General features: G+C 44.1%; 1 protein-coding gene across 2 annotated transcripts in view; it reads left to right on the forward strand.

Moving 5' to 3' along the window:
* LOC147272543 (fibroblast growth factor 14-like) overlaps positions 1-24,302 on the forward strand; it is a 40,098-nt gene that overhangs the window by 5,421 nt on the left and 10,375 nt on the right. The window contains exons 1-3 of one of the 2 annotated variants that reach the window (XM_086184288.1): positions 10,690-11,520; positions 17,382-17,492; positions 19,815-19,918. In XM_086184288.1, coding sequence (XP_086040414.1) covers positions 11,328-11,520; positions 17,382-17,492; positions 19,815-19,918 — 408 coding nt within the window. In that variant the 5' untranslated portion in view covers positions 10,690-11,327. Of the gene's footprint in view, positions 1-10,689; positions 11,521-17,381; positions 17,493-19,814; positions 19,919-24,302 lie in introns of those variants that run through there. The other variant, XM_086184202.1, reaches the window with a different exon arrangement.

Raw genomic sequence — 24,302 nt, forward strand, 5'->3', positions numbered from 1 at the left:
TTTGAGAGCGAGAGAGAGAGAACTCATTAGCTCATGGCCTCATTGGCCGAACACTCTGACTCTGCAGAAAAACACTATGACTTTGCTTGGCTGTACTTGTCATGTACGTCATACACATACACACATGCACATGCACACACACACAAGCTGTCAAATAATCACAGCATTCTCTCTCACACACACACACACACACACGCACACACTCTCACTCACTCGCAGGTCATCTTATATAATCTTTGCAGGCAAAAAGCAAAGTCTGTGGTTGTATTTGTGCATTTTACACACACACACACACACACACACACACACACAAAAGATGTACATTTTACAGTGTGTGAGATTTGTGTTCAGTACAAGCTGGTGTAACAAATTTTAATAAGCTCCTGGTTGCGCTCGCTCGACAGGCCCGTGCTGTTGATAAAAGTGTTCCTCGGTTTAAGGAGTGGGAACACTGTAATGTTCAAAATGAAGTAATGAGCATGTGTGTGTGCGTGCGTGCGTGTGTGTGTGTGTGTGTGTGTGTTTGGACAGCTCTGGTTCCAGGTTTCTGTCAAGAGAGAGTGAGTGCTGAGTGCTATTTTTCCAGGGGCTCTTAAAAAGCAGCAGGGCATCAAAGGCTCCACAGACCGAGTGTTTTCACAGACGGAATGATAAGAAGCAGAGAAACACTTGACAACACCTCAGTGTCTCTGTGGCCTCGCTGCACGAAGACTCTGTAATTGGCGTGCAGCTCAACATGCCGCGCACACACACACACTCACACAGTCCCCATGCTTGTATCGCTGCCGTATTGACGGTGAAGGTTCAGGGTGGACCTCAGCCAGTCGGAGCTCAACCTCGAGGGCCACTCGGGTTTGATGACGCTTTCCAACATCATTTTTAAGAAATTACATTTCGTTTTGTGTCTTTCCCATCTTCCTTTGTTCTACCTCTCGCTCACACACACACACACACACGCACACTTAAGCCGAGTCCTCCCTTGTCGCTGTTAACCTTTTGCTTGATGACAGCCCTGTGTGACATCATCACCGTATCTGTCCCTCTTGGGTGAGGCCATGTTAAAGGGGGTCTGGGGGGTTGAGACTATTTAAGAAGTGGGTCCATTCTCCTGGGGCTTACAGGTGTGTGTGCATGTGTGTCTGTGTGTCAATAGCAGCTATGGACTTTGAGTTTGTTCTTAATGTAGCAGAGAAGAGAATGCGAGCGGCGTTTGGCGCGGCGGCGGCAGGTACCTCTTTGACTTTTTTCCTTGGTAGCACTTTAAAAGTTTGTCTGAAAGTTAATTAGCAACAATTATAATCTAATCTTGGTGTTTTTTTTGGAAGATTTGTGTTCATGATGAGATCAACACACACTCAGCATCAATGTCACCAACTTCCTGAAGGCCTTGAACTTCAGAGACAGCCTGAAATGTTTGTAAAACACTTACGCGTGCCTTATTTTGGAGTTTGGCACCGAAACGTGCTGAAGAGGAACTTGTAATATTTTAAAGTCGGATTAATCTCAGAATCCATTCAAATGTCAACGCTACTTTAATCACACTTTGGACCTCCTGCAAAACTCAACCCTAAACCGCCACCACCTCCTCCTCCACCTCCTCCTCATCTATCCAACTGTTGCTGTGTTGCTTTTTTTTTTGTGTCTTTCGCTTTTCTTTTTTCTCCTGCAACACAATAGACGCTTCATTTTCAGCTCTGCTCCTGAGAAAAAGAAGCTCAAATTCTCTCCCAGCATGTGCAGGACTTGTGGGCGGCAGTGAACAAACATTCTCCTTTTTTTTCTCTCTCTCTCTCTCTCTCTCTCTCTCTCTCTCTCTCTCTCATTCTCTCATTGAGGGTGTTGTGGTGATGTTGCCAGATTTGCTTACTGTGATTGTGTTTTATGACAGAAATCCACTTTGAGGTCAAATCCTGTGAGAGTGTGTGTGTGTGTGTGTGTGTGTGCGCGTGTGTAAAAAAAAAAAAAAAAATAGTGGATCACATCTTTTTTACCTCAGTGACCATTTTGGCAAAAGAGCCACGAGAGATTTTTGGCTTCTGCGTTGGATCAAATCCCGTGAAAACTGAATGTTGAAGTGACAAACAAAAAGAGGATGAAGTCACTTCAGCATCTTTGCGTCGTTTGTGTGCATTTTGCGCTCGATTTGTTGAAGCTTTACGGCGCTAAAGTTGACATGAGGCAGCTTGTTTAGCCCCTGCAGGCCGGAGCCGGAGTTATATCTGGCCGCTTGATGAGTCTCTCCCGCAGCTCAGCTCTCTCCAGTATCTCCTGGGAATAACTATCAGTGTCTGCCTGTGGTTTTTTTTTTTGTGTCAGTTTGAAGCAGCGAGCTCAGGACGTTGAACCGTGTGATTTGATGAGGAATCACAACGTTCCATCCTTAAATTAAAACGGGCGCTTCAGGCAATAACAACTGAAAGATAAAAGACCTGGCGAGGGCGAGTTTCCGCTGACACTTGTTACAAAAAAAAAAAAAAAAAAAAATAGGAAAAAGATGCTTCATCTTCTTCCTGCATTAAAGTGATGATAAAACCACTCCTCCGAGCCTCCAACTTCCAGCTCCTCCTCAGTTTGCTTGAAGGAGTTCTCTGCTCTGCTCTTCCTAGTTTTCACCATCCCTAAAGTTGCACACACCCCCCCTCCCCCCTCGCCTCCTCTGTAGTTCTGACTTTTCTGGGAGAAAAGATCTGGAGCGCTTATATAACCACTCTAATGCAGAAGTCTTCCAATTTTCAAGTGTTTGGTGTGAATAATATTTAATGAGTCTACCTGCTCCTGCAAAACAACCACCTAGAAATACCGGCTTTACCATCCCAGCGTCCTGGAGTGTCTCTGAGCCTCAGCTTGGACGACCCCGATCTCCTGTGCGGTCCTTGTCCGCAAAATCATACCAAATCTATTGTCTGGAGGTCGGGCTTGTTATTTGTCATTCATGCGTCTTTCTGGTCCTGAACCGGCCTTGGCGTTGCGCGTGTGCTCTACTGGCTGTTACCCCAAACAAGGACGTGGCGGAGAGAGGGAAGCGAGACCAAGGCGAGCTGCTCGTTCGCCACTTGCTAACTTGTTTTGCGTGAGGTGCGATCGCATCTTGCTGCAGGAAGCATGTCGCCACCGACCGTAGCGGAGTGAAAGGTCCCTCCGATCGATTCACTATTTGCCTATCGATATGTTCCAGATGTAATCAGCTGTCGGCTCATACGAGATAAAGTGTCGGTAAATGTGACTTGTGTCATCACAGGACAACCAATCAGAGACGTTGTGATCTGCACGCTTAGCATGTTGGGTGTTTATTGTGGAATTTCTCCCTCTACCAGCATTGGGGTGCAGTGGTCAGCACTGTGGCCTCACAGCAAGACGGTTTTGGGTTCGAGCCCTAACGTAGGCACGGGGTCTTCCTGTGTGAGTCTGCATGTTCTCCCTGTTCCTGTGTGGGTTCTCTCTGGTACTCCAGCTTCCTCCACAGTCCAAAGACATCAAGAGGGGACGAGGCTGATTGATACTCTAAATTGACTGTAGGTGTGACTGTGAGTGTGAATGGTTGTCTGTCTCTGTGTTGGTCCTGCGATGGACTGGTGACCTGTCCAGGGTGAACCCCGCCTCACCAGCCCTCCCTGCGACCCTTAACAGCATGAGCAGTAGAAAATGGATGGAGTGACGCTCCCTCGTCGTGTTTCAGATTCTTCCATCAGGGGGCGCCACTGCAGCTTGAGCCACATCTTCAGGTGGCACTAAAACAATTAGGGCCTCAGCATCTTGCTCAAGGACATTTCAACACAGAGCCTCTAACAGCGACCCCCTTTCCAAGGAGTCGTCATTCGACAAAAAAAAAACCCCGAAACACATTGAATAAAACAGCAAAAAAAAATTATTAAATTAGATTTATGTATTTATTAAATCAATTTAAATTAAATTGATTATGAAAATAGTTTGAATTATTGGCTGTGGCTCTAATTTGTTGCTATGGTATTGATTACGAACAATAAGAAGAGGTGCATTTCCTCCAGTAATTCATCAGTTAAAACTTCTCACGTGAGCTGGCGAGGATGATGACGACGATGATGATGCTCATATGTTCTAAGCAACACGGATGAACACGACACCCATGACTTCCTTTCAGATGTGGTAGGGATCATTCGGAACAAACAGACTCTCCTCACAACTGTAGTGATGCACTTGTCTGCGGTTGCTACGGTTACAAGGGCTGGTTCAAGTTAACCCCGTTTTACCGTCATTAGAAAGTTTCACTGTATAATTCAGCTCGCTGGATGTGACGAACAGCTGCCACGTTGCAGGCGAAAAACAGGCACACACACACACACACACACACACACACACACACACAATGTTTATATGCAGTTTATCCCTTTTGACACCCAGTGAGTTTTTTTTCTTTTTTGTGCTGTGAGCAAGAGAGTTGTTGAAAGCGATTGGGGATGTGAGGTGGGGGGGGGGGGGGGAATTCAAGTGTCTGGAAAGAACAGGCAGAGATGGAAGAAAAGAGAGGAAGAGGAGGAGGGATGCGAATGAATAATTTAGCCCATCCATTCCCTCTCTGCTCCTCCCTGCTGAGTTGTTACGAAGATAGAGGAAAGAAGATGAGAGGATGGGGCAGAGAGAGAAAAGGAGGAGAGGAAACGATGAATGACGGGGGGGGGGGTGTTTGTGTGTATGCATTCACCTTGTGTGTGAGACAAAGTCAAACACGCAGCACGATGTCTGTAATTGATGCCAGATGTGTGTGTCATCCTCTCAGCATTCAGCAGGTGTTCGCACTCCCCTCATTCGGAGACCCACCTGCGTCACTAATCACTCGTTACCTAGGAAACAGTGGACTTCCCCGTGCCTGTGTGTTCCTCTGTGTGAGTGTGTGTGGGCGGGTGTCTGAGTGTGAATTATGACTCACCCTGCTCAGTGGCTATCCTCACACTCCTGTCTGGGGAACACCCACCCACATCTGTTGCCTCTCTTTACTCCTATCTCTCCACCTCTTCATCATCCTGTCTTTCCCCAAATCTTTTCTCTCATCTTCTTCTGCTCCTGCTGCTGTTGTTGTTGTTGTTGCCAGGATGTTCTGGTGTTTACTTGATTCACTGCATCAGAAATGTTCACTTCCCCTTTTGGGCGGCATGGCTCTGAGGTAGAGCGGCCGTCTAGCAACCGAGGGGTCGCTGGTTTGATCCTCACTTCCCCCGGTGATCATGTCGAAGCGTCCTTGTGCAAGATACTGAGCCCCTTGTTGCTCCTGATGAGTAGGCTGGCACCTTGAATGGCCTCTGTGTGTGTGTGTGTGTGTGTGTGTGTGTGTGTGAATGAGATGACACTGTAAAGCGCTTTGAGTTCCGCTGAGGTATAAAGGCTCTATATAAAGATAAGTCCATTTACCCTCCTTTGTCCTCTCATTAGAAGACATTAATTAGCTTCATCAGAAGTAGCCAGACGGAGATGAGAGCGTCTCCTACCTAGAGATGCAGTTCGATTTAGTGGCGATGTTGGCGGCTGTTTTATGTTAATTTGGTCTTAAAATGTCCTTAGTTTTCATCATATTGAGTCATCCTTTATTTCGTCAAAGTTTGTTCTCTAAAATCTGAGTTTTTAAGACACATGTTAGTGCTTTGTGTTATTTTGAAGGAGCAAAATCTGAAAAAAAGGGGGCAGGAGAACATTTTCGGTCCAGTTTTTGATAATTAAATTCAACCCAATGTTTAAATCTGTTGCTGTTACACCCAGTAAAACACGCACACACACACACACACACACACACACACACACACACACATACATCCTCTGGGTTTATTGTGTCAATGTTGTATAGATCAGGGTTGGGGTCGTTCTCAAGATGCTAAGAAAGATAAAAATTCTTCTATCCTATAAACAAAGCAGTTAAATGGGAAGTTTGTACATTTATCGTTTAGGTGTGTGTGTGTGTGTGTGTGTGTGTGTGTGTGTGTGTGTGTGTGTGTGTACATGCAACTTTTTTGTGCCTCTGGGGACAGTGACGGTCTCTGTCACCTTTTCTTGGAAAAGTTTGTGAACTCCTTGTATATATGATATCTTTGAGCAGGCAACACTTTTCTTTTCGGGGTACTTTTGCTTCAAAATGTCACAACAGCCTCATAGCAGCATGTTTTTCTGCCACTTGAATAATTTAAAGTTATTATTTCATCAGATAAACTTAACATATATGGCAATATTACGCCAGTTGTTTTGAAACTTTATATGAAATGACAGCACGGAAGTAGATGCCTTAAAATCTCCATGGAAACCTGAACAGAAATGTGAAATATCAAACACTATGAACACATGAAGCCACGTCAGAAGAGCCTCAGCGGGCCTTTAATCACACTGATGCTTCCGTCAAAACCCTGAAAGCACAGGTTGAAAGGTTTTGTGATTTGTCACTCATGATTACAAACCTGATTTAGTTTTCCTCCCAGGGCTGCAACAAAATGTACCATTAGAGGACATGTAGGGTGAGAGAGAAAAGGGTGCAGTTCTGTCGTGTTGCCTGTAGAGGGCGCCGCTAGCCCTGTGTAGACCCAGAGCTGCAGAGAGCTTCAAACAGAAAGGAGGGTGTGTCTGTGTGTTCTCCCAAGAGCAAGTCTGGATGGATAATAACAGCATGTTCTTCTTTTATTCATGCTTACTTGCATGGCGTGTGTGTGTGTGTGTGTGTGTGTGTTGCCACCATGAAGCATGAATGGCAGAATAAGTGGATGGAAGGAACCACACCGAATATTTCTTTTGAAGTTTGGAGAGCTGTGTCCCCACCTCCCTGCGATGTTATAAAAAGCAGCAGAGGGGATGAATTTTAATGCAAATGTAGCTCTGATTTATTCATAACTCTTTCACTCGGACTGACCTGAATACAACACCAAGCTTTTTCTTTTTTTTTTCTTTCTTTTTTTCCCCTCTCCTTTCTCTCTTTCCGGGCTGTCTGACAAAGAGACAAGTGAGGTTGAATCGGTAGTTCCTGCTATTTTTAAATAAATAGCTTGTCAGCAACATCAAGGACAGAGAAGGGAAAGCCTGTCGAGGATGCTGCTGAACCAGGGAAAAATATCCCAAACCGCCGCTGCTTCCATCTGAATCTTTGTCATCTGAACCGAACCGAGCAGAGCAACAGACGATTACATATGTTTAAAAAAAAAAAGGACGGCGTCCATGTTTGTTTATTGGGAGCTCAGGCCCCCTAACAAAGCTCCCCCCCACACTCTTAACTACCTCTAGTCACTGATGCATCACCGCTATTGACATCTGTGAGGCTCTTAGACGCACTCTGGCGCCATCAAGTGGTCGTGAGCTCAGCAGGTGTTTCCGAGCTGTTCTCTGTCCGTGGTGCTGAAATAGTTTCGACCCGCTGCTGACGTCATGGCAGCCTGCAAGCAGTTAGGATTTAACAGCTTCACCTGCGGCTTTTTGCGTCCCCATCTTTTGCAAGGAACAAGCCGTCCGTCATTACAATCACAAGTCCTCAAGTCTCTCAGGCTGAATTGATGACATTGGGATTTCTTTGATTTAAAAAAAAAAAAAAAACAGCTTATTTTCTTCAATTGCTCCAAAATAAAGAATTTCTTTTATTACCTGCATAGCTACTGAACAATCACAGCCGGATCCAGGACAAGCTGGAGCTGCTTTTTTAAGCTTTTTGAGGAGACTTGCACCCACACGCGAAGGCCGAACGTTGCAGGGAGCTGAAACAAGAGCGGAAACATAGAGGAAGTTTATTGGATCACCTCTGATTCATTAGAACCTTATTAATAGAATCCTGGACCCCCAAGTGAAACGGCTCAGCTGGGACTCTGATGTATGTTGTGTTCCTGCCCCGTGATCGATGTAGTGGGGTCTAAGATTATCTCCTTCATTAATACCAGGATGTCTTCCGCGCTGGGGCAGGGGCCCACACTTTCCCTACCAGGCGTGACACTGAGGGGGAGGAGGGGTCTAAATGGCCCCAAGAGCTCCGGGGTGGGGGTGGGGGGGGGGTGGGGTCATGCTAAAAGAACTAGCCGTAAGAGACCTTATTGACATGTATGATGTATATCACCTAGTCATGTAATTCATGTGAAGTATGTCACAAAATCATGTTGACATCACCAGATATAACTTGGTCCCTCAATGTGGTTACTTTATGTTTTTCAACAAGTTACATTTTGTGGCCATGAATTAATGAAATCGGAGAAACAACTTGTCGTGTTTTAAAATCTCTCTACGGCCCCCCCCCCCCAGGGCTGCTCTGCCGCGTGCGCGCGCATGTGGTACTTGTCGTCTCAGGGGTCGCTTGCTATCTTATGTCGACGTACAATTTGTAAGAGTTTGTATTTCCTTTCAGAGGAACCATGAGAAAAGGAACAAAGCCTTCATTTGATTTCATTGTACCAGTTTTAAATCCAGGAATGTACACAGAAACGCACCGATGCGCCCCAGTGACCACAACTCGTTTTATCGGAATGAAAAAGCCGTATTCCCGCAAGGAAGTGATTGAGATCGGCGTATTGGATGGCGATCAATCCAGTAGACTGTGAAATATTGACCTTTAGGACTGACAGTGATGGAGTCCCCTCCGGAACACCAATCAGTAAATTTCACGCCGATCTGCCGATCAGATTATCAGGTGCACAAAGTTTAGGTGTTAAAGGAAAGGTCATGAAGCTCCCCACAAAAACAGCTGCCCTCTGTAGTTAGCAGGGCAAAGATAACGGTCAAACATCAGGATTCGTTAAAGAAAAACAGGATGTTTGCCACAAAGGTGCGCAGAGAGTTTGGCAGGGCATCACTTTAGGGACTTTTATGAGGATTCTATGTCACAAAATGGAAGACATATCCTGTAACAGCTGAACCTATCTGTTACCTCCCGTTACATCACGGGAGAAATGTGAGCGTCCTAAAGTGTGCGTTTACAGCTGGAAACCAGTTTGTAATGTGTACCAGACGTGTGTGTGTGTGTGTGTGTGTGTGTGTGCGTGCGTGTACTTGGTTTTTGTTAGCTTTTGGAGACCTTTTCTGGTCTAAACACTACCTTATCAGGACCCCTCGTCCTCATGGGGACCAAAGACCGGTCCTAACGCAGCAGAACTTCATTTATGAACACCTGGTCAAAGTTAGAGTGAAGGTATAAACTGCAGTTAGCTTGAGGTTGAGGTCAGGCATCAATTGGTTAGGATTAAGATGAGGGTTTAGGGTTCGGATATTCACATGAATGGAAGTCAATGGAATGTCCTCATAAGGATAGCCACGCAAACCCGTGTGTGTGTGTGTGTGTGTGTGTGTGTGTGTGGTGGGTCACTCTCCAGCCCATCAATCTTACACACCTCCTGCATTTTTAAACCTGTCATTCAGATGTCAACTGAGTGTGTGTGTGGAGTAGTTTCATTATTTATACTGCTGCTCTGTCTTCAGCATTCAACATTAACTTCATTCACCTCATTCGGGTCACTGTTAAGTTAGATGATGGAACACATGCATGCTGTCTCCCACGCTTCATAATTCCTACAGAAAAAGAGAATTAATGTAAAAAAAACAACAACAACAATGCAAAAACATAAAGGCCTCTAAATGAGAATAACTTGACAATTACACCTTTAGAATAAACACATTTGCATATCCTTTTCTGTAGAATCAGGATTTTTCACTGTATTATCACACAACTGTAGTGCATGTAAGACGCTGTTTACCACGCTATTGTAAACGTAATGCTACGTTATTAGAACGATGAACAATAAAAGTACAAGAAGAGAAGATCAGAAGAGCGGTTGTACAATTCAGTGACATTCCAGTACCGTGGTTCTGTTAAAATGTTTTTTATTTTTATTTTTGAATATAACCTTTAGAACATATCAAATCAAAGTGTTTAATGTCACATGAACGGTAAAGAAACACGTTTCCCTGTACAGTGAAATTCTTACTTCCGCTCAAAAAATACCAGCAATCAAGTATATAAACGTTTTTATTAAAATAGTATAAAAATAGATAACACACACACACACACACATATATATATACACACATATACACACGCTCATTAACCCGTGGTGACGAGGGCAAGTTGTTTTTCAGGGCGCGTGTGACTGCTCGTGCGGGCGCGTAGGCTTTGGCGCTTTCTTCCAAACAGTTACAAGAACATCCGGTCAGTACCTTCAAAATAATAAAAAAGTCCTTTTAGCTAATTAATACCAGTACTAAAAATGGCTAATATGAGAGGCACGTTTCTTCACAATAATCTCGCATTTCAACTCGTTTCATTCAGAGGTTCCAAAATTTGGCCGATAGCAAGTTATAAAGCTCAGCTGTTAGCGCGAGCAGGCACTCGGCCAATCAGATCACCCAAGGGTCACGAGGACGAATGTGCCACTTCACTATGAATGTGTCACAGTTGGACTGATATTAGTAAAAAGATTACAGTTAGAATTGGAGATCGCATCCAGACTTTTATCAGCGAAATGCCCAAAAACTTTGATGTGTGTCTGAGATCGTTTGTGCTTAAAAAAAGTCTCCTACTCAACTATCATTAATTCATCTCTGTTTTTGTAACCTGGAGGCTATGAATTTCCACATATTTATTGTATTTAGGACCAGGCTCCCCAAGTATCATGGGTGTAGACCCGCCTCTCAAAATCAGACCCTACATGAGAAACCTTCCACCCATTCATGTGAATTATTATACTCATTCAGCTGCGAAAACAAGAAAAAGAAAAAGAAACACTTTTATTTCCTTCTTTTTTTTCGGAGGGAATCTGAGGGCGAGCCTCTATTTTAGCGAACTTATGCGGTGCTTTTACTTTGAAGGCCGGCCCGCCTTACTTCCGGCGGTGCTCCGCCTGATTCTCCGCTAGTTTCTCGCATCTGGAGCGGCTCGAGGCGGCACGCGCGCCCCTCGCGCTTCTGCCAGCGGAATACAAACGGACGTTTCGGGAGGAGAAGAAGAGGAAGAGGAGCAGGAGGAGAAGGAGGAGGAGAGGACGGAGCTGCTCCGTAGGGCGTCAGAGATTCAACGTGTCCGTGTCGCCTGTTGACCATGAGAAGGCGAGCCGGCAGACGGGCTCCGGTAGCCGCTCAGTGACAGCCGCCGCCGCCGCCGCTCTCCGACTGACGGGCGGTCTGGTGGGACGTGACGGGCAGGTAAACAGCCGCGCGGTTCAAGTCAATGGCCGGAGGAAGAGCGACGTTAAATGTGCTCTGGTGCTCGTTTTTTGGACGCGCTGTGGCTGAACCATGGGGCCGGTGTAGCCGGTAAAGACTGGTGTGCGGTATTGTCTGCGCTCCATCCTCTCCGGTGGACAAAACTGAAGATACCGGGGGACACGGTTTTTGTGTGTCTGTGGCTGTGAGACATGGCAGCGGCCATAGCCAGCGGTTTGATCCGGCAGAAGCGGCAGGCGAGGGAGCAACACGCCCACCGACCGACCGCTCACCGGCGGCGGAAAAGCCCCGGCAAGAAGCAGGGGCTGTGCAACGGGAACCTGGTCGACATCTTTTCCAAAGTCCGGATATTCGGTCTGAAGAAGAGGAGGCTACGGAGACAAGGTGTGAGGGGTGGGGGTGGGGGGAGGGACGCGCACATACACGCACGCACGCACGCAGACAGAGACAGACAGACAGTGGCACGCGCGCTCACATATTGATATGTAATTCTTCCAACACACTTTCTTCTTAATTTCATTTGTGAAGAGCGCACACCTTCACACGTGCACGCCCTGGCTGCTGCGTGCACACCTCAATCATGCACAAACACAGACTGACGCCCCTCCTCTCCCTCCCCCTTCTCCTCTGTGGTCACACACACACACACACACACACACACACACACACTCACTGTCATGTCTTGTAGTGCCCTATGGTTCACTAGTTTCCAGGTACATCCATTATTGAAGCCACAGATTAGTCTCGTCTCCCCCTCTCGGTGTCTGTCTCCTCCAGCTAGCTGTCTCACATCCACCCCATAATTCAACCTTGCACACTCAGCCATCATCAACATCATCATCATCATCACACTTTACCAAATAATTAACACACACTCACACACACAAAATGTACCTTTTTAAAACCTCCACGTCACCGCTGAGGTCAAAAAGTCACACCGCGTTCCAGAATGTGGCGTTGGACCAGGAGGCGGCTTAGTTTTTGGAATCAGTGGAGCGAAACGAGCAGGTGACGTGTCGGAAGGAGGGAGGAAGTGAGGAGACAAAGGGAGCGAGGGAGGGAACGTGAGTGGTCGCCTTGATAGGACTTTGTTTGGTGAGTGACACCAATGGGGGGGGGGGTCCTCCTCACCACCTTCTGCTTCTCCTCTCCCCTTCATCCTCTCCTCTTAACCTCACTTCCTTGTTTGCCCTTTTTGCATCACCTCTCTTTCTGCTCCCGTCATCCCTTCAAATCTTCCATCCTTTCATGCCTTCTTGCTCGCTTTGTTCCCTTTTCTTTCTTTTTTGGATAGCAAAACATATTTGCCCCCCCTTTTCTAATGTACACCTCCTTCCTTTTCATCCTCCTTTCATCTCAACCCCCTCCTCTCCATTCTAATCCTCCCTTTCCTCCTACCTTAGATCTTTTCATCCCTCCTCTCCTCTCCTCTCTCCTTCCTCTCACCTTTTTTTTGTTCTAATCCTCCCTCGCTATCTTTTCATCGCTCCTTCATCCTCCTCTCCTTCTCTCCCTCTTCCATCCCTCCCTCTTCTGTGTTCCCAGCTGTGACAGCTGCTGGTGAAAGCTTGGCAACATTCGCCAGCTCTGTGTGTGTGTGTGTGTGTGTGTGTGTGAGAGAGAGAGATTTGCCAACATCCCCTACTGTCTTCCAGAGGTTTTGTGAAGGAGAGACGGGCAGACGCGGCTCAGACGGATGTTGCACCATCACTGACGGGGGTCAATACGTTCTCTAATCAGAACGCGGCGCCGAACTTGTTTCTTTTCATCAGGAGGTGTGAAATCAACCCACAGTTTGTTTTTCCTTTTTAACCTAAGAGTGAAGTGAAATCAGCCAAATTAAATTCCTGTTAACCACCTTAAAAAACACTCGGGTTATTTATTTTTTTATTGTGAGTGTGGCTGTGAAACCAAATTAAAAGATACTCTCTGCCACCAGTGACTGGCTTGAAAACTCTCGCCATTGGCTCTGGCACAAAGCAGGCGAGAACAGGTTCCCTAACACACCTGCTGTCATCTATCAGAGGCGCTTTCACGCCAAGACAGACGCGCGCACGCTCTCGTCTCATCCTCCAGCTCTAATTCAGTCAAATAGAAGAAGAAAAAACAAACCAAAAAAAAAACCCCATTCTTCTGTGCTTTAGGCTTCGCCCCCTTCTTGAAGTGTGGTTCAAATCAGCCTCACAGTTTTTGACTTAATGTCTGAATACTTAATCATCTTAAAAAGAGAGGGAACACAATTAGAATTATTTCCATTATTAGCTGATATGGACGGGTTTTTTTTGTGTTTGTTTTTTTTATGTAAAAACAAATCAAGCAAAAGAATCAATTTTGACAATCGATTCAGTCAATATTTGCTGGTTCTAAATCTAAACTCTTAAATTCAGGAGAAATGGCCTTTTTTTTTCAATTTATGATGAAAAAGTAATGATTATAGATTGTGATGGGCATTTTTTTTTCTCCAAAATTTTCGATGAAGATCTGTGAGCAATTTTTCACTTCATCCTGAAAACAGTCGATCGGTTAGGAAAGTAATCGTCGATTGATCCTAAGCAACTAAAGCCGATACCTTCGAATGTCTTGGTATCGCGTGCATTAAAGAGCACCAAAAAAAACCAAAACAAATTCATCGTGAAACGTGCCATCGTCTTAAGTGACTTTGCAAAGAAAGAAGTTAATCTCCCGTCCGAAAACCTCCACAGATCAAATCTGACACAGCAAAGGCAACAAATGTCTCCTGCCTTAAATGCATTTTTTAATCTAGTTTCACATGAAGGAAGTAATCTGAGGGATCAAACTTGATCCCGGTGGGGGTGGGGGGGTCATTGGTGTGCGCATGCAAAAATCAAGGACAAATTGGGTGACTTTTTTTTTTTTTTTTTTCTTTCTCACTGTGGTTTGTTGTTTTCCACCTCCGTCCTCGACCGTGAACTCCGCATGGAAACAAGATTATGGATCTGCCAAACGGGAGGATTCGCCGCCGAAATGAGTTTCGAGATGCGGGAGGCGATAAAAGCCGAGCTGCTGCGTGTATGGAGAAAACTCTCCACCTATTGACAGGATTTACGTCCCCATGTGTGTGTGTGTGTGTGTGCGCGCGCCCCCCCCCCCGACTTGAAATCAATGCATCATAATAAGCAGGTATGCAAAATTGATTGGGCCTCTGATGCTGCAGAAGTGTGTAAAACCTGAACTTCTACATTCACAATGAGTGCGTCATTGCGGCCGTATTAGAGGTCACCGAAGACCCCCCCCCCCATCTGTGCTGCCTCTGATTGAAACCAGTTGGATGTGTTCAGGTACTCCTCATGTATATTCTTCACCAGGGTGATGATGTGAGGAGGAGGAAGGTTCCAGCCATGTTGATATTTTCAATCGCGGCGGATCACATTAACAGACAATGTGACACGTATCAGCGTGATGGGTCGTCCGATTGAATCACATCACATTACAATGTGTGTGCGTCTGTGTGTGTATGCGTGTACACGTGTGTGTGTGTGTGCAGTATGTGTGTGAATGGGGGAATACCCTTCCACTGGAACACTCTGGAATCACTAGCCCGTTGTCATGGCAACGCCAGAATGGGAATTTCCCTAGTAACAGACAGAATGTGGAGATATTGGGAAGTGTGGTGGTAGTGGTAGGGGCGGGAGGGAGCGAGGGAGGGAGGGATCACCTTGTGGGAATGTCACTGTGGTCAGACGGGAGCGCGGTTAAATGGATAACTGGATGTGGGGATGGATGAAGAGACACAGATAAATAGATGATTAGGAGTTGCAGCAGCAGCAGCAGCAACAACCCCCCCAACACACACACACACACACACACACACACACACACACACCTAGCCTCCCTGTGAAGGATTATTGATCACTCATCCATTACAGCAGGGATCTATGCAAATACCACCAATCAATCACCAAACTGTAACTGTGATCATAACAGAGGAGAAAACCTGACTGAAAATCCATATTAAGATGATTTGTAAAACATTAATGAGGATTTGAAATAAGAAATCCTCAGCGCTTTTGATGTCAGGCGTTGGCATAAAATATCACTTTAATTATGAAGGATGTAGACAGAAAAGAATATAAATGTAACGTGTTGCTTTTAAGGTGTAAATCGACGACTCTTTAAGATATCAACTGGAAAGGTGCACATACCAATTCAGGTTTTCACACTTGGAAGGCCTATTTGATCTCATATGGTATATTTTAAGTTGTCGCTACATCATTTGGAGCTTGGCCGATCATTTCGGTGTGGCTGATAACGCTGGCCCATGCTGGTGTGTTGCGCTCGATGCTCACGAGATGTTCTACTGAATACTGGCTGATGTATCAATATCACTCCTATCAGAACTGATATCAACCCCAAACTAACCCAACTCTGTTTATCACCATCAGTGACGTCACGCGTGTTACTGTTCAGTGCCATAATGTGTATCATGTTGGATGATGCGTTTATTTTGGGCGCGTATTGAGCCGCATTTGAAGGATGAATGTATTAAAAGGTTAAAAAAAAAATTACAAATTAAAATTATAAATTGATCATATTTTTGGCCAATGTGTCTATTAGAATTTTTTTGACTCCCTAATATCAGCCGCACCCTGGACAGTTTCAAAAAAAAAAAAAAAAAAGTTTAATAAAAAGCCAAAATTAGAGGCTGTATATTTGCAATGACATTGGCCGGACGAAGAGTTTGATATCAGTGAGATAATCAGGCTTGTTTCATATCTTCTTTCTTGAGAATTTCTTTATTCCAGAACAAACCCTGTTCTTCCAAACGTGGCCTTGAGAGCGTTGCCGTTCTCCGACTTGCCGCTCCGACATTGCACGAAGACGCGCACCTCAAATAATCTCTAATATCTTATCAACGGGCTTTTAAAGCAGCAGCCAGACAGACGGACACAAGTGGAGCCAAGCTGGCAGGTAGACACTCATCCCTGCCACCAGGTCTAATTCAGTAAACTATATGTGTGTGTGTGTGTGTGTGTGTGTGTATATATATACATATATATATATATATATATATATATATATGCAGAGAGCATTATCTTATTAATTAATATTATGTCACGGATGAAATATGGAAGACATGACAAATGCTTGAAAAGGAGATAACACCGACGCTGCCTTGGGCTGAGCCTTCGTCGTGCTCTGCTGCAGCGGTCATTTTTATTTACTTCATGCAGATCTGGGAGCGAGGAAGCAAAGTTGACCGTTTTTAATCATAAATATATATAGATGCAAAAAACAAAAACAAAAAAAAACCACATGTTCCGTGTCAGAAAACATGGCGTTTTAGATGGACTACAAACATGGCGGTGTTGTACTGAGATTTTGTCATTCGTTTGCAAGCTTCACATCTCTTTATCCCGCCTCCTTCTCCCCTGCTGCACAAGATGGATCCGTCATGAAGATGGAAAATACCCCTAACAAACACATACACCCACACACACACACTCTCCTCCTAAACTAGGTCAACCTTAGTCCCCCTACCCACCTACCTCCGTCGCTGTGCATTAGGGTATACCTTTACACTTTCTCTCTCTCACACACACACACATTCAAAGGGGATTCCCACCCTGCTTTCACTGCACCGATGAGAATGGGGTGTGGTCAAATGTGTGTGTGTGTGTGTGTGTGTGTGTGTGTTAGGAGCCATGTTAAGACTTCATTCATGTGGGGGGAAAAAAATCGTGCTTGAGAAGCTGATGATGAGGAGAATGGAAAACGCCCGTCTCTACCTGCCCGTCCTTCTATTTTTATGAAGTGATTTTGTTGTCTGTTGTCCTCTCTCTCTCTCTCTCTCTTTCATCCTGCTTTATCTCTTCTTTTTATTTGATGGCCAGATGCGAGGCAGTAAAAACTCCAACATCTTCCACAGGGAGTTTTCCTCTGTCTTGCGACCGTCGTCTGAGACAGAGAATATACTGCACACCAGTTCGGCGTCTGATAGATAAATAGTGAACATTGTAGTCACGGTGAGGCCCAGAGAGAATTTATCAAAGTTATTCAAGAGGAACAATGACCAGGAAAGAAGGATTAGTCCAAGAATCCTGTAATGGATTGGATGTGCTTGACTCGCCTCTCTACAGGAAATCCCCCAGGATGTAGCACGTGCTAACACTCTTCTTCTTATACCTGCCAAAAGAAAGGGGAAAAAAAATGCGGAAATTGTGGAGTTCTGTGCTTCTGTTTCAATCATTGATTCTAACTTCTCTTGTGCCCTTGTGTTTGTGCAGAACCACAGCTGAAGGGCATCGTGACCAGGTTGTTCTGCAGGCAGGGCTTCTATCTCCAGATGGGCCAGGATGGAAGTCTGGACGGAACCAAAGACGACAGCACCAATTCCTGTTAGTACACACACACACACACACACACACACGCACACTGATGACACACATTACTGCACTTTAAACTCCTTAAAACTTGATACTTAAATTTTGATGCTCGAGTGACTGAAAAGAAAGGCGCAAAAGACACAAAAAGAGGAAGACACAACAGGTACAGATATAACGCTGGTCTCCACTTGTCCTCCAATGACACCCGCCATATTCACTTGTTAAAAAGAGACAAGTTAGGGACACTCGACAGGTGACATTTCATGAAATGCACTGAAGAATATGATGTCAGCGGTGAGAAATAGGTGACGTGGACCTAAGAAAACTATCCAGTGGAGCAAAAAAAAAAAACCAAACAGTTTTTAAGTACATTTAAGCTCTTGTTCTTTAAATCAACATAAATGAACAGGTCAAAGTAGCACTGCCACTTTTACCACTCTTATTTTTTTACTTGCACTTGAATGTGTGTACTTTTCCCACATATATATTCTTCATCGTTCGCCATTTTAGTCAGGATACCCACAACAAAGAACAGAGGTTAAACCCAGAGTTTGGCGCTGAGCCTTGCTGACTTTTCGTCTCACTCAGCTAACTGCTCACGTGCAAACACACCCGTCCTCTTCGATCAGAGAAGCCCGTGTGGAATGGTTTCTGAGAGGAGCCCCGTTGTGATTTCTTTTAAGCAAGAAATTCGCTTCTCCAAATGAACACAGAGAAGAGTCGCCAGCCAAAAAGAAATCTCCTCTTAAAGGTCAGATAGTTATTTAAAGATCCTCGTTTGATTTAATGAAGGTCAAGAGACACATTTTCGTGGGAGCGGCGGAAAAAGAACGGAGCAAAGTGAGCTTATGATCAAAAATGCTTGCATCGTTTCGACTGATTGAGGCCGCGATGAGACAGCAGTATTGTGTGTTTTTAATGGAGGATTTTCAAGCTTTTCAGGCTGTGTGTGTGTGTGTGTGTGTGTGTGTGTGTGTGTGTGTGTGTGTGTTTCCCAAGAGCACACCAACTGTTCAGCTCCGAGCGACAAGTGGCTGTTCAGAGGATTTTGTTTTTAAGGCTTAGTCTGCTGGACCTCTGCACCCTAACACTGCCTTCAGGGAGGAGCTGCAGATGGATGGCTTATTGATTAATGTCGTTTTTGCAATATTCTTGATGTGTAGCGAAAATCAGAACACCAATCACTGCAGACATGTCCTCTCCCATGTGGCAATGTCCTATTTCAACTTCACATTATTTTTTTGTCCATTTATTCGTCACTTTATTTGTCTGAGCTGCATTCATCACTGACAGTTCCTGCAGCATTTAAGAGAGACGGTTGCTCCCTTTCTAATCAACTCTTTATGCTAATGGGCGCCGTGCATGAGCATCCTTAAATATCTGGGTGATTACTTGCAGGTATGTTCTCTGAATATTGTAAATGTTGGAGAGATGTAGCTGCCATTTCTATACAACCTTGATTAATGAGGGCTCTAGCGTCCCACATGTAATCAGCCCTGATTAGAAGTAAGACCAGAAGGGCTAAAAAAAGAAAAAAAATCCACTGTTAAGGCCTTCATTGTAGGTCATTGTTTTAAGATTTTACATATCCCACAATTTATATGCACATATATTTTCTAGAAAATGTTGTCCGTTCTTTTAAAGCGGAATCTATCACCTGTTGCCAATCCAAACTAGAGCCAGATGAGCAGTGCTAGTTAGCTTAGCACAATGAATGGCGATGGATGGGAGGTCAAAAGTAATCAAAAAGGATCAGGATCTTGAGGCTTGTCCTCGCTCTCTCTGTCACAGTTAATTCTCTAGACATCAGCAACGGTTGGGACTTTGGCGTGTTATTCATCCGCCTAGCGTAACGTAACTTTTGGTGCAGGTGTGCTAACCTACCCATCCACTACCAATCATTATGCTATGCTAACTAGCGGGTGCAACACAGCGGAGAGCAGGGTGTCTATCCTCTTGTCGTGCTCAGGGGAGGATGAGCAATGAGTGTGTTACCCCGCAAGTTGGTGTGTTTGTTTAAGACAAGCTTTGAATTTTCTCCAGCTCTACCTTCCTTTGTTGTGAGGAGGATGGAGGAGGGAGGTTCGGTTCAAGCTGAGATGTTAATTGCCACGTAGCTAATCACAAAGCAGTGACTGTTTTAAAGGCTCGAGCTTATTGGTATATAAATTTAATGCTTTTGCATAAATATTTTGATATGAAATGAGCAGTTTTTCCCTGTCAAAGCTCTAAAAGCAACTCTCCAGTCTGCTTCCTCACCTCAGCAACTAAGTGGCATTACAGTGCACACACACACACACACCTAAACCCAATATTGTCTGCTTTTGTCCTCAGCTCTGTTTAACTTAATTCCGGTGGGTCTGAGAGTTGTGGCCATCCAATCAGTCAAGACCGGTCTGTACATCGCCATGAACGGAGAGGGTCACCTCTACTCCTCGGTGAGCACACACTCAAACACACTCACGGGAATGAACAATTCCTGTGAAGCAAACCTCAGGTTGTTTTTTTTTATGAGCAAGATCTATAGATGATTGTTGCTTCTCCGGGTTCTTGTTGTTGGGGGTTCTGTTAATGTTTCTAGAGTTGTAAAAGTCAAATAAGATGGCAAATTGCTCAAAACCTATCAAAATCACTAATGTATGATGAGAAAACGGTGAAAAGTAGGGAAGAAGTGGGAATAGCAAGTGGAGGAGGGCGAGTGAGGCAGAGGGGGAGCGGTCAGCTGTGAGAAGATCTGCTTGAGCGGAATATGAATTATTTCCATGCTGACTCTTCAGAGGGAGTTCACACTCGTCCACTGATGTCTCTTCTCCCTGACATCATCCCTCTTTCCTCCCCTTCATTTCTTTTTTTGGGTGGAGATGACAGGAGCCAAGAGGATGGAAAGGGAAGGGGCGGGGAGGAGAGGATGGGGAATAGAAATGGATGGTGGAGGGGAAGGAAAGGTGAGAAGGATAAAGGTGAGTTCAGGCGAGACGCGGTGGGAGGGGTTGGAGGATACAAGAAGACCTGAGTGAGAAAGAAGCAGGACACAATGCAGAGGATGAAGGGTGGAGATAGAAGAGGAAAATAACAGGTTTCGACAAAGGAGGAGAGGGGCTGAAGTCTGGAGAGAAAGCGAGTGTAGACACAAGGATGAGGCGAAATCGTGAAGAGAAAGAAAGATCTGTGCTGCTCTGCTGGGCTTCCTCAGACTGTCGCTGAAAGTCACAGATGCATAAGGGCTTCCTGTAAATAATTGAAGAGGGGGAGTCCCCCCCTACTCACACACACACACACTGTAGAAATCAAGAAATCCCCTCTAAAGCTGCGTCAAGGGAAAGGATGTTTGATCACGCTCCAGCTCTGTGACGAGTTTACGGGCAGCTACTTCTGTAAACGATGCGAAGCAGGTTGACTTTATCATGATGTCAGCGCAGCTTGATATTTAATTGGCTGCTGAAAAGGTCCTGACGGCTGAAGGATGCAGGAGAAGAGATACTCATTAAACATCACAAGGGTACTGTTACAGCACAGCCACAGTTTGTTTACATGGTCTGATGGATGGCGTTTTCCTGTGTGTCGCTTTAGAAGGTGTGTATAAGGTCAAAACTCTAACTCCTCCAAAGAAATAACGATCAAAAATATGGAAGGATTTTAGAACATGATGCTGTTTTCTTTTTTGCGAGGTAAAATGCTCTTTGAATATACAGCATTCCCCAATTTTTTTCTCATAATTTGAATTTTAATACCATTTTAAGCCCCACCACTGGGTTTGGACGCGCCTGAGTTGGAGCTTTTGTTTTCCTAAGTTGTCCTGAGACGACAAACTACTGAACTATAATGTTACGGACACGTGCAACCACCAACAAATGGTTAATGGCTGCGCTGTAGTCAGTCTAATCATGACATGATGTACCCAGTACTGAGTACAGTGTGCATGAAAATGTGTTGGAGTCATTTGCAAGGCAAATGTGCGATTCATGAACCAAATGAGATCTGTGGTGTTTGGTGAGTCTAATGCAGCGCCGACCATCCCCAGACCGAGCACACTTTCATTTTTCAGCCTTGAATGTTAGTGTTTGTTTTTTAAACCGCACAGAATGAAAATCGGGTGCTTCTATTCATATGAGATCTTTATCAGTTCAGAAAATATGAGCTGCAGCTGTTCAATCTTATCTAATATCTTCTTTTTTTTTAAGGTAATGAAAGGATTTTTTTTTTAATCATTTGTCACTGTCAAAATGTCAAGAAATCGTGAGAAAGCTTGAGAAGTTTTAAAGTTTTTGACAACTTTTACATCTAAATTCTCTCAAAGGAGAAATCAGTTTTTACACTTCCCTGCAGATTTGATTGTGGGCTGACACATAGTGATGTCAGAGTTTACGTACACGTTTGATAGGTTCTGACTGAGGTGATTCTGCAGTTCATGACCGTGATTGAAGCTGCATCTTGATCTTAGCTAATAAATTCAATCATTCAACATCAAGAAGTGCTTGAGAAAAAAACATGTTTATACATATACTACATATACATATACATATATATATATATGTATATATATGTATATGTATATATATGTATATGTATGTATATGTATATATATGTATATGTATGTATATGTGTGTATATATGTGTATATATATGTATATGTATGTATATGTGTGTATATATGTGTATATATATGTATATGTATATATATGTATATGTGTGTGTATATATACATATATATGTGTATATATATATATATATATATATATATATATATATATATATATATATATATATATATAATTGAAAATTAACTGCTTGAAAATTGAAATGAGAAACATTTTCCTGAGGATTAGTGCATTTTAATGGTAATGCTAGTATTTCCCATGCATGTTTCTTAATACATTTGCATCAATACATCAATACAGCAGCATGTTATGATTGGGTTGATTCTGCAGTTATTGCAGTGGCATTGTAGCAGTAGCATTATCATCACTTTGCCTCGGTTTACGCCACTCAATGCCATTCTTTATCCTCTTATTGCAAATTGTTAATGATATGCTGCAAACTTAGTTATACATGGTAGGACTGTCTTATTAATCCAAGTTTCCAAGCAGCTGGCAGTGTGTGTGTGTGTGTGTGTGTGTGTGTGTGTGTGTGTGTGTTTGGGGGTGCAGCTAACAGATGGCTCAGTGTGCAATGAGCTGCTACGTGATAATTATGGAGCATGCTGGGGAAAGTGAGGAGAGAGGGAAAAAAAAGTGCTGATGAGTTTGGGAGTGTGTGTGTGTGTGTGTGTGTGTGTGTGTGTGTGTGTGTGTATGTATGTGTGAGTGAGTGAATGAGACGAGGAGTGACAAGTGAGTGCGTTCCTGTTCAAAAATGTGTGTAATAATATGCTGGCATTTGTCACTTTGTGTGTGTGTGTGTGTGTGTGTGTGTGTGTGTGTGTGTGTGTGTGTAGGACGGGTAGTTGAAGGTGTCAAGATGTTAGCAGCGACATGAAAGAGTAGATTGCTGCGCTGGTGTAATATGAATAGGAATGATAGAAGAAGATGCTTTTCAGTTACTCTGTGGCATAAGTAAGTAGGAGGAAGGCTAAACGTTAATGGTCACATCCAGCTTTTGTGCAGCCTTCAAAATCGGTATGGGGGGCTGAGTGTCCAGCAGCCAAGATTAGAAATGGAAATGTATTCCTCCACGCCAGCTCCAGTGAGTCACACTGTTTGAGCCCCCAGTCTGTTGGAGAGGCCCTGGGAGCCCAAACACCATCAATTCAAGTCCATCCATCTTCCTCATTCTCTTGTTGATCTTTGCTAATACTTTTATCTCTCCCGCCGCATTGTCTGTTCTCTTCTTTTTCAGCGCAGGTACCTTAAGGTCACAGAAACGTCTTTAAGCTCAGTTGTCCTCCAAAGCGTTTTGTTGTTTTCTTGCTTTTGGTGATGGTGCGCATCCACGGTGCTTTTCAGTCTGGAGGAGATGCAGATCAAAAGTCATATTATTCCTGTGTCGTTCCTCATTTCACCGATATAAAGTTAAAGAGGTTCTCATTATCTGCAGAACTTTTCTAGTTTTGACTGGATTGGAATACAATATAGCTTAAAGGCAAATGCACAAAATAGAAGTAGTCAGAAAATAAAAGTAAAGGCTCCAGTATTGATTTTTGCATATGTGTCTTATTTCATTTTCCTGCTGTAATCAAAGATGATCTCCTTTATCAGTGAATCTGCTAATATATGTTATTTCTTGTGTGACGTGTATTTGCAAACCGAAAAAAAAGGATGAATAAAAATAACTGAAACCAAGAAAATAATCGAATTAAACCAGTTCATTTAACTGTTATTTGTTTATACATAATCTCAATTAATTAAAATAAATTATTTATTTTACTACGATTCCGCGCAGCGTCTTAAAATGAGCTGACTAAAAGCCAGAGGCACAATCTGACAGTCAGTTTGTCACATGAACACGCAGGGAATGGTGCTGTGGCTTAAAAATCAATGATCAAGATCATCTCTCGTTACTTTTCTCTCTTTGTTTCAGCTCTTCTTCATTTATTAGATGGTGAAACTTTAGCCATCACTCCATCGGAGCGGAGCTTCATTTCCTTTCCAACCTTTCTCATCGACGCTTTCTTCCACTCGTCCTCTTTCCTTTGCTCAGCTAAAGCTGTATTTTTTTTCTTAACCACAGGATATTGTCAGTGTGTGTATGCATGTGTGTATGCATGTGTGTATGAGTGTGCGTGCGCGTCTGTCTGTCTGTCTGGCAAACGTCTGCACACGTAGGCGTGTAACTCCATTCATAACACAGTCGGTGCTGCACTCAGACAGAGAGTGCTGTGATGTC

The sequence above is a fragment of the Aulostomus chinensis genome, chromosome 1 (assembly GCF_037954235.1).
Source record: "Aulostomus chinensis isolate RoL2024-O1b breed Wild chromosome 1, RoL_Achi_v1.0, whole genome shotgun sequence".
Lineage (NCBI taxonomy): Eukaryota > Metazoa > Chordata > Actinopteri > Syngnathiformes > Aulostomidae > Aulostomus > Aulostomus chinensis.